The sequence below is a fragment of the Myiozetetes cayanensis genome, unplaced genomic scaffold, assembly GCF_022539395.1.
Source record: "Myiozetetes cayanensis isolate MyiCay16 unplaced genomic scaffold, myiCay2020 scf6-25, whole genome shotgun sequence".
NCBI lineage: Eukaryota > Metazoa > Chordata > Aves > Passeriformes > Tyrannidae > Myiozetetes > Myiozetetes cayanensis.
This window is the reverse complement of record NW_026087853.1, coordinates 24412092-24423292: the sequence shown is the minus strand read 5'-3', so window position 1 is coordinate 24423292 and position 11201 is coordinate 24412092. Positions and strand designations below refer to the sequence as shown.

At 40.3% G+C, this 11201-nt stretch overlaps 1 protein-coding gene across 1 annotated transcript in view; it reads right to left on the bottom strand.

Moving 5' to 3' along the window:
* Nucleotides 1–1325: 1325 nt before the first annotated feature.
* Nucleotides 1326–11201, bottom strand: part of EGLN3 (egl-9 family hypoxia inducible factor 3) — a 31231-nt gene continuing 21355 nt past the window's right edge. The window contains exons 2-5 of the mRNA XM_050335789.1: nucleotides 9018–9137; nucleotides 6944–7080; nucleotides 6183–6256; nucleotides 1326–5018 (exon numbers count right to left, since the gene is read on the bottom strand). Coding sequence (XP_050191746.1) covers nucleotides 4981–5018; nucleotides 6183–6256; nucleotides 6944–7080; nucleotides 9018–9137 — 369 coding nt within the window. The 3' untranslated portion in view covers nucleotides 1326–4980. The remainder of the gene's footprint in view (nucleotides 5019–6182; nucleotides 6257–6943; nucleotides 7081–9017; nucleotides 9138–11201) is intronic.

Genomic DNA, 11201 nt, shown 5'->3' with positions numbered 1-11201 from the left:
ACTCCCCTCCTGTCAAATCAGCATCCAGTGTGTTGGCTAAGATCAGGGATCACAAACTGCCTCCTCCCTAGCAGGAAGACTTACCACCGTGGGTGTCCAGCACAGGAGCAGTGGGCATGCTGGCACTGACTGCATTTGCCACCATGTAGGAATTGCTGTTGACTGCAGTTGACCTAGTGTGGCACCTCCAACTTTGTTTAAAATAAGCACACATGCAGATGAAATTATCCCTGCTTTTCACAAGACAGATAAAAAATTTTATCTATGTGGAAGAAAGCAGCTTTGTGGAAGAGGATGGGAGTTTTACCAAATCTCTGAGAGACGTTATGTGGGAAAGGGGAATCAATTTTTACTAACCTCTCTTCCACTTTGCAATTTTCAGTGCAACCTCTGAGATGCATTCTCAAGAGTCATGGGAATTGTCAGTGCAAATATATTTAGCCATATCCCTTTGGGTAGGTGGGGGAGGAAAGAGACCCCTAAATAGCTGTAAGATAACAATTACTGCAAACATATTTGCTTAGGGAAAGGTTAGTCAGAGTTCAGAGAGAAGTTTTTGGCAGCTGGATGGCCAACAGCCAGCTTCTTCTCAAACTGTCCCTACAAACCTTTAGCCTGTGAGGAGCATGCTCAGAAGAGAAACGCCTCTGCTTTCCTGAGGTCTTCTCCACATGCTCTAAGCACTCCTCAGTGTAAAAGAAATGCTTAAATAAATGGTAAATTATTTAGAGAACCTTTCTTTTTAACAAAACAAAACAGCAACAAAAAAAAAGTAAAATCCAAGCCCTGAATGTATGTTTTTAATAGGAAAAGGGAAATTCTCACTATTCATAATACTGCAAAGGAATCAGAAAGTTCACAGCTCTACTAAATGGGTGAAAATGCCCTGGCTTTCATTCAACTGCAGTGTTAGCGGGAGTGAGGAGAAGTCTCCCACACAGCCACAGGAGAAAACTGTGGGACTCGGGCTGGAAAAGTAGCAGGGGGAGGATGTGAACACTGTTAAAAATAAAACTTATCAAACAACAATTGAATCATGAGAATGTTATCTGGTTCAACAGGAGTGCGAAAACAAATAGGCATTTCAAGAAGAGGGTCACTAGCAAGGTAAGTAACTTCCAAATAGCAGGATGTGACCAACAAAATGTGCCAAACTGAGGACAACAAAAAAAGGTCTCTCCAACAGCAGAAGACAGTGGTGGATATGGATTTTAGTGTCATCTCTGTGCAGTGTCACTACCCTACATCCAGCAGCATGGCACTGCACCCATCCCTCACATCCCTGGCCACAGTAAGACACAAGACTGAAGAAATTTGCACAGGACAACGTTTAACATCACCCAGTGTTTATTGACTCCTGCTACATTTTTTTTTTTTAATAGTAACAGGAACACAAAATGTGATGTATGGTAAAATACTACTAGGAGTTTCTATATGAATCCAATGCAAAGTGCCAGCATTGTTGACCAGCATACAACCTGACAAGAGAAGATGTAGTTATAACTCACTCTCAGATATCTGCTGGGAGTACATCACAGTCAAAGTAGTAGTCATTTGCCTGCAAATAGATATTTCTTCTAGATGCAAGTGGTGTTAGAGCCAGCTATTTTGCAACAACAAATACATATAATAAATTCCAACATCTTAAAAAACACAATTGGAAATGGCTAAAACTGTTTAAAGATAGAAGGAAAAAAGAGTGGATCTTTTTACACACAACTTTGTCAAAGTCATTCCTCACAGAGCCAGAAGTAATCTAGAGAAAAAGATTTATTAGAGGCTACTTTGCTCAAAAGGCCAGTGGTTGCAGGTTTAAGAATAAAAATAATCTCTTGATTTTCAGCACTGTTTCCTGGCCTTTTTCCTCCCTGCACAACAAAAACCACCAGTTGAAAATTGTGGTTTGGTGGCTCTGCAAATTTTTCCTATGCAACTGCATTTGAAAAGGCAACCATATTTCTTAAGAGCCATGAAAAACTTGCATGACATGCACGTGCGGCATGAAACATCTTCACAGATACAAATGATGAAGGCACATTTTCTAAAGGTTAAGAAAAAAAGCCCAGAACTTTTGGAGGATTAAAAATTAAATGCCTTAGAGAAAACACTTTTTCCCAACTGTCTAACAAGTGCCGTTTAGCCATATGTGATTCAAACAGCTTGTCATGAAGACAATACCCAAGGAAAGAGCCTCATTGAAATGGCCTCCCCCCTGTAGCAGCCTGCTTCCCCCACAATTCTTTAATCATTCTTACAGAGCAGTTTGCAACAATTCCAGAGACAGGTAAGAGAAATCTGTGTAGAAAACATCACACCTGGGTATTCCTACATGAGCAACAAACCATACATCCCACCCCCAGTTAAACTACAGTATCTGCAAGGAGATAATCCCACTCTTGTGGGTAAAAGTCTGAAGCAGAGGAGTGAGGAAATGGTTTCAACTTTTTTGCACTTGATTATGTATGTTAGTAAAGACAGGGCTCTCTGTTCTGTCTTCTATCTAGATGAGGAAGATATTGGCTAAAAATGAAAACATGTACTTTATTTACAATAAATGCAATCATACTGCTCCATGCTCCATCCACCACACACGTGTTGCTGACCACTGCAGAAACCAGGTGGTAACAGTAGTCTAAAGTACCTTCCTTTTTCAGACTTTAAACAGAAGTCTTTCCCCTCCCATCACGTTGGTTTTCCACTGTTCCAGGCTCCAGCAAGATGTGAACTAACATCTCTTTCTAGTGCATTTTTAAGGTTACAGTTACTAGAGGCAAAGCAATACTTGCTCTGCTCTGTTTTAGCTGGTTTTGCTCCTTTTAAAATCATGTAAGAGTTTAAAATTTTCATAACGTTATCAACTTTGCATAGTAATACAACAGTTTGTGTTCCACCACTTTTTAAATAAGGCCCCCTTTTTCAACACCTCATGTTTCAAAGGGTTACCTCTCACTCCCAAGGAAGAGCCCTAACTCTTTCTCCTCTCACACGATCTTTGCAGAATGAGAATTAAATTATCATTAAGTTTCCTTCAAATCTATGGTGTGTTACTTAGAAGCAACTATAGAGGAATAATGTTTTTCATAACACTAAAGGACATTTATCAGATTATTTGTTGTTTTCTAGTCTTGAGTTGCAAGAATATTTGTCACACATGTTCCCTCATACTCCTTTCTTAAGGTGCACAGTGGTCAGGCCTATAAGACCATAGCTGGATCTCTGGGAGAAGCCAGAGAGAATGAGGGGTTTCTTAGCACTATTGTATTTACATTCAGCATTCAAGGACAGGCTGAAGAATGCCCAGTTTATTTTCTTTTTTAAGACACAAAACTGCTTTAAAAAATACTTCTTTTATATTATCATTTTCTAAGTTATGAAAGTTATTTCTTTTCTGTCCTATGCAGCTGTTACCCTTCTGCTGCTGACATTTAATAGTTGCCATTGCATGCTACTTTTCCATTCCCTAGCTCAAATGCAACAGAGCTGGCTTGCAGACCCATCACTATCACGACAGCCTGGCACAGCGTGCCAGTGCAGGGGCCAGTAGTCCAAACAGACCACCCTCACCCCTGCGGGCAGGTGGCACAGGAAAACATGGGACACCGAAGGGGGCATCTATTTGGAACACTTAATAGGGTCTGACATACACAGCATGAGATAAAAATGAATGCCAAGTGAGTGTATTAGGTTGAGAACAGTTAGCGTGAGTAAATACATCCACCACCAGCTCCCAGCTTCATTAAGAGCTATTCTGAACTGCATAGTAAGTGCTGGTTGTAGAAGCTTAGACAGATTAGAGATAGCTGACCACTTACTCATTAAGTTTTAAAAAATAATGGAGAAAAAAATGTGTGTTTTGCCATTGCATAACTCTAATCTCACAGCTTGGGCACAACAGTAGTAGTTACCTGGCATAACAGATCAATTGAAATGGAATTGCTATTTCATTTAAATTACACATGCATGCAAAATTAAACAAGTGTGTTAACTAAGAATAATCAGCATAAAAATCAAGTCTAAGTTACCCATTATTTATCATATATTTGTCAGACTGCCAAATATCTCTTTTTCTTTCAGATTCATATCTGTGTCATACAGAATACAACAGATGGAGAAGTCACAAAGTAAACCCTAAACTCTACATAGTACTGGCCTTTAGTGCCAAAGTATTGTGTGCCATAAGCCTTCCAAGTTTACCAGACTTTAGGGAGAAAACAGTTGCTTGTACCAAACTGTGAAAATAGAAAACGTAGAACCCATCCCACTCAGAACAGAAAAGAAATGGTTTTACAAAGTTGTGAACAGATACATAACTACTATCCCCTCAGTCCTTAGACAGAAAGGGCAGTGCAAGTAGTGCAACTAGCTAAAACTTGCTTCTTGAAGAGCAAATAAAATCCAGGAAATGCAATGATTGTGTAGACAAAAATCTTTTGGAAAGTCATGCTATCAAAGAGCTGAACCAATGTTCTGCAAAGTGATGAACAGTACATCAACAGGCCCACTTGGGACAGACCATGAGATGACACTCTGCAAATCTGTGAAATATCCAATTTAGTTTCACATATCCAATATACCTCCGTGCCCATTAGCAGTCTGCCACAGATTTTAAACTTGCAAAGCTCCTTCCCATTGAGCTAGATTTTTTCTTTCCCATAAAGTGCAAATAAGACTCAGGTTTTTACCACTAGTTCCAATGATCATTATCTTAGTTACAAGAGTGATCAAAAGCCAGTTGGCTGAGCCACTACTACTAGGCTTAATGATACTCTTTTTTTTTTTTTAACCCTGGTTTCTTTTTCCAGCAAAAGGTAAAAACAAAACAAGTGTTCTTCTGCCAGATGCAGCATGACAGGAGGCTGCCTTAAGTACCATCAGTATAAGATGCACGTGCTAGACACAACCAGTACGTTCTTGTGCATAATAACAATGGAAGTCATCTTTGGGATCTTATTTCCTCACAAAGAGTTCAGAAACAGTTGATTAGTCTTCATTAACAGGTGCTTCTCTCTTCCTTGCATCTACATCAAAAAGAAGAAAAAAATGAGAAGTGGTTAAACCAGGGGGTTCTGACAGTACTCATCTGAAAGCTCAGAAACAAGTTGGTTTGTTTTCAATGGACAATACTTTCCATTTCAGAATTGTGATATGAATCCACTATGTGGCCTGAAATGCTGTATGATACCACAGCATGTTAATGAAAGTCACACCAAGATTTTGCACCTTTGTCCCATTAAAACTGAAGATGACCCATGCAATATTTAAGAAGCCCAATAAACTTTCAGACTCCAAATCAGTGATACTTCCTCCCACCACTTCTTGGCTCATGATCCCCTTTAAGGGTGAAGCCAGTATTTGCTTTGCATACAAGCTACAGAGATGACAACAGTGTGTTCTGAAAATCATTTGACTAATTACGACTTTGCTGGACCCAGCTGCACGTGTTTTCAAAAAGAAAAGTGCTCTCCACACTGTATTTTGAGGAACTGCCTGAGGCAACCCCTGAAGACCAAATCTTACACTGCTCCAAACAGCAAACCTTTGATCATGGTCCCAGGTAGAATGTTGGGACACATCTGGGCAACTCAGTCCATGACTCATATGCCATTACTACAGTAGCAGCCAGTGTGGCTGCCATTAGAAAGCTGGAGTCACCTTTTTGTGGGCTTCTGCCAAACTGTCTGTGGGCTGACTTGAAGCTACTAGGTAGCTCTTGAAGGGCACCATGATCACAGCTACTCCAGTGCTGCCTGCCAGAAGATGCACTTACACGTATTTCTAAACTTAGTTTCTTTCCAACTCATAATCTATACATTCCAAGGTCATTACAAATATTTCCACCTAGAAATATACTTCCTAAATAACAAAAGACAATCTGACTCTATGAGTAGAACCTTGGGTTGGAAAAAATCTCAGTCATTTGGGAGAGAAATCAGAAACTGTCTTTCCCATTGTCCCCATCACGTTCATCAGGGATACTAGGGCCAAGCCTAAATCTTCTTCTGCCACAGCTTCTCCACTTTGCATAAAATAACTGACTAGTGATTAGAGATGAAAAAGCTTTCTGAAAATGCATTACATACCCCTCTAGCTACAGAATCATTCCTGGTCTGTCTCTGACTTAGGAAATATCAAAATGCATTAAATTCTTTCTGGTGAACATTTTTTAAAAAAAAAAATCATACCAGTTAAGCTCCTGAACTTTTTTTTGGCTTCTGCTCTTTCTTCGGCATCAAAATACCACACAGTCATGGCATATCTATAAAAGAAAGAAACCTTGCGTTTGTTTCAACCTTTGCTATTAAAATAGAACCTTGGAGTTTTATGTTCATGGAGAAAGCAAAACACAAAACTGGATTAGTAGATAAAAAAATAGGATGAAAATGGTTCATCTTTATTGACAAATACAGACAGCATTTTAGCATGTATTTTATCAAGTCAAATAGAAATATAGGTGAGAATTTCTGCTTGGGGGCACAACAGAGAGCACAGCCCCTGGTAACAGAGGGCAAAAGTAGCTTTCAGGCCTTTGCATGTTTTTCTGCTCTGGGACGCCTGTAGGCAGCTTGGGGGTTGCCCTGCATCACATCAGCTTTTCATAGCCTGCTGACAGATGGTAGTCCCAACAATCCCTATAGTATTACAAGGGCAAAAGAATAACCCAGCACCTCCCAGCTAAATAGCTATGCCTGTTTTGCCGATTTCTGCTGTCAATGGTTAAAGGCCTTTTTTTCCATCACACAAGGAAACTTATCACTCAAGCTTGCTCTTTTTTATTTAATGAGAGAATTCCTAGTGACTTGAAACCAGAAAATTCACTCAAAATCTATTTTTTATGCATATGTATATTTATACATTATGACCATATTGTTAGATACAAATGTTGGTAGAAGAGATGCTTTGGGGTTTTTCCTACCCAAATACCAATACCAAATATGCTACTTACCTGGTTGCATAAGAAGGCTGGACTTCATGTGGGTTCCTTCTGTCTGACCAAAAAAAAAGTAATCGGTCAAAAATTGGCTCAACATCTGCTACATAGGACTTTCCTTCTGGGAATATTCGAAGAATTCCACCATGCAGCTGCAAGAAAAGGAAAGATTGCTTTTTACACATATAAACACCCACACATTCATGTGAACAATGATTTATTTCTCCCTCCTGAACACCTGACAAATGGGGAATAAACATCTAATGATAACCAAGACAGCTATGTGACAACACTGGAATACCTTACTGAATCTCCTGGTCACCTTGATTTTCCCAAACAGCTTGTAATGCTTCAGCATAACCTTCTGTCTAAAGTAAGTGGAACCAAGATAAAGATAACACTAGCCCTGTAGCAAACACTGGGAAACTTCTGAGCTCCCAGTCACATCTCTAGAACCAGTGAATACCACAGAGCTGCTCCACCTGACCAGCCTGAATTCAGACTCTCCTCCCAGCAATTCTAGACACTGCTTGTAGTGTTTCAGTGCCTGCATCTGATCATATATGAATTAAGTTTTATGCCCTGGGAAGAGTAAAGTCTGTTCTATTGTTGGATTTGTAAAGCTTCCCCTTAATACATGATAGCTCTCAGTTATCATTGTCCCTATTAAAAATAGCCTCATTTCTCTCCCATATAATTTCTGCCTTTCCCTTTGCCACAATATTTCAGGAAAAGGACTGGTCATCTTCATGCACTGTAGAAATTTCAAAAGATGAAGATGAGGCCTGCCTCATCCCTGCTGCTGTTAGAGTGTTCTTTGGAGGTTTCTATGATGCACCAGAGTACAGGGAAGATGCGGTCAACCCAGCACTGACCCAGCGTGGTACCTCCATTCAGCATGCAGATCTCAGTGAGAAACTACCAGGTCAGGTTTAAAGCCACTTGGTTGCTTTCAAAGCCCAGTATGGTTATATTGTTATATTGCATCTCCTCCAGCATACACTTACATAAAATTACTGTCACACCTACATAATGAACTCCATCAGTGTCCTGGATTTCATTTAGCTTTTCTTAGTGCCCACTTGGGTGCTTCCTCACTATCTGAATAAGAGTGCAGTGCACAGAATAAATTGGGTATTTGCATTTCCTTCCACATCTCCTTCATTTTATTACATTGAGATGTTTCACTGTCATACTTTCTGGAAAGGGATGTGTTTTTCTGCAACAGTGCATTTTTCAATGGCATCATCTCTATACCTGAACCCCTGTATGGGGGTTCATAGTATTTACATGTGCCTAAAGAGCATTTTGGCCTGAAAACGAGTTAAAGAAGCAAAAAACACTGGCCAATTTTCAATAGATCACCCATGTGAATGGTTTGTGCTGCTTTACGACAATTGTAATATTGTAAAGAGACTTGCAAGAGTCTACTTGTAAAGAGGATTGTAAAGAAACATCCTACAGTTTTACAAACCCTTCTTTTGTTTCTAACTTAAAGGTATGGTACATTCAAGGCTGACTTAACTGTCTTAGTAATATAGGCAGAAACAAGAGCTCTGTGCTGTCAAGAAACCCACTGGTAAAATCAAAGCTGGAGAGCATGAACCAAACCATGTGTTTATTCCTCTTACTAAGCCCCACTGCTTCATAAATAAGAAAACCACAAAGGGAACTGCCTGAAGATCTTTTGCAGGTTAGCCTGAAGTATCAAGAATGATAGAATCACAAATTTGGGCTGTCATTTTACTCTGCTCCCAGAATCCACTTATTATTTAGTGGATTTTCTTTCTTTCTAGTGCTGTTTCCTCTAAACAAAGTGTTAAGAGCACACAGCCCAGTGCTTAGAAGCTTTATTTTATAGCAACAAAACAGTATGTGTGTATGATGGGAGAGAGAATGGTAAGGAAACGGTTCAGATTTTTACTTCCAGAGGGTTGCCATAAACACCAAGAAAAAAAAAAAAGCAGAGATGAAGAATGGAGCAGCTGTTCAGAAGTTCAGAGTTCACAGAAACAACCGACAGCTCCACAGATCTGTTTCTGAAGTGGTTTTTCTTTAATGTCCTGCCTCAAACCTTTGGCTTACTCACCTTGGAGTCCCAATTCTTATTCAGGTAATAAATACATGTGATGCAACGCCCATCACCATTTGGATTGTCCACATGACGAACATAACCAGTTCCATTTCCAGGATAGCAAGCAACCATAGCCTGCAAGATAAAGATTATAAAATAATTAATTCTACAAGGTGCCTACCTTCAGTTTTAATTTTCTAAGTATCCTCCCACCACTAGTTTGGTTCAGCATTTTTCAGATTATCAATCCAAAACCTGCAGCAGGTACCACCAGACGGTATATTTGCACAAACTTCTTTCACAGAGCAGGTTAGGCAGCATGAAATTCCAAACAGGAAAATAAATACCCTTCATAATTCACAATACATACACTAAGGTAGAAAACCATTGAATTAAACTAAAGCACTGATATATATGGTACAAGTTTGTCATCTACAAGCTACGTGACTTTGAAGCAGTTTCAGCTGAAGTTTGCTTAGGTTTCTGAAGATAAGCAGTCATTGCAAAATTGATTTACCAGTCATAATGAAAGTAGAAAGCAATCCCAGCATGTCATGCCTTACTACCACCATCCTCTTCTGTTCATATCTTCCAGTCACTGTCATATAGATCCCTTAGTCCAACACACAGTAAGGGTCCCCAGGAAGTGTGGATAAGAGTCCATAGAGCAAAGTCTGCAAAAAACTGCAGCTCCTTTGTGCTGTGTTTGTACAGGGCTGTGCATGTTTGCTTTCCTGGACTGAGCCACAGAACTAACCAAACAGCTTTCAGAGCATACTTCTCTCTTTGATCATCTTCAGACTTGCTGATATAATCGCTTAATTCACAGTTTAAATTTCACCTTGAATGATGAGATAAGCCTAACATGAATGACTCCAAACCACATGACAGTCAAAATGTCTTATAAGGTTTTTTACAGCAAAAACATTGACATCATTAGCAGCCTAAGCAGAATGCATGGAAGAGCGGGTAAGACTGTCAGTAGGGTACTAGATCTTTGTCTCAGAGTCAATTCTTCATTATTGAGGCTACTTGGTAGTGATACCAATCACCACTAAAGTTGTTGCAATAGAAGTCTTGTTCCCAATCTTCTGGCATTTTCTTTCATTGCCTGCTAGTATTAGCAGCAAGAGCGGTGGGAGATGATGATCTGAGTTCGGCTGGAAAACTGCAGACAGTATCCAGATAAGGTTTCCCCAGAGATGAGAGGGCAATAATCACTCCCCTCAATCTATGTGCTGTGCTCCTGTAAATAGTGCCCTGGAACCTCTTATGCAGGAAGCATGCTGCAGGCTCATGTTCAGTTCATTTCCCTCCAAGACCACATGGGTGTTGCCAGGCTCCCTAGGGGAGCAGAGCTGATCAGAGCTGCTGGCAGCCTCCAGCCTGTACTGCTGCAAGGGGATCTTCCTTCCCAGGAGCAGGACTTCTATTTGCTCATGTTTATTTTCATAAGGTTCCTGTTGGCCTCTTCTCTGAATCCATCTGGGACCATTTTGGTTGCAGCCTTGCCCTCAAGGGCATAAACTGGGCCTCATAGTTTGGGGCCTTCTGCACACTTGAAGAGAGTGCACTCTACCACCTGCTTCAGATTACTGATAAATAATAGTGGTTAACAGGACAGGTCCCATGATAGATCGCTGTGATGCTCCATTTGTTACCAGCCTCCAGGTATAATATGACTGATTGACCACAACCCTCCAAATCCAACCATCCAAACAATTTTTTGCCCATCTAGTTTTCCATCCATTCAGACCATAACAACCTAACTTCAGATGCAAGAGTATTGTGCATGCCTGTCCCACAGGACAAGGATATGATTGGGCACCATTTGCATGACCTGCCCCAGTGACCGGCCATGCACAGTTGATAGCACTGGAAATTGACAGTATAGGCTTTACTAAGAGCAATTGAAATTTTTATCCAGGAACCCCAGAAGTCTTGTTTTCCTCTTCCAAGCACATGCCAAAGCCATGCTGTTCTCGTGGGGCACATGACCAGCTAGAATATAGCACATGCCGCTTTAATCACCAAGGTAATTTTACCATGCTAACAAACACCAGCACAGAAGACCCCTTGAATCCTTTGCTACCAAGAACAAAATCTATCCACAGGAGTCAGCATGTATGAATTAACATTTTTCCTCCCCACAAGCACCAGAACAGTACCTGCAGGCAGAAGTAACTCAGCAGGACCTGT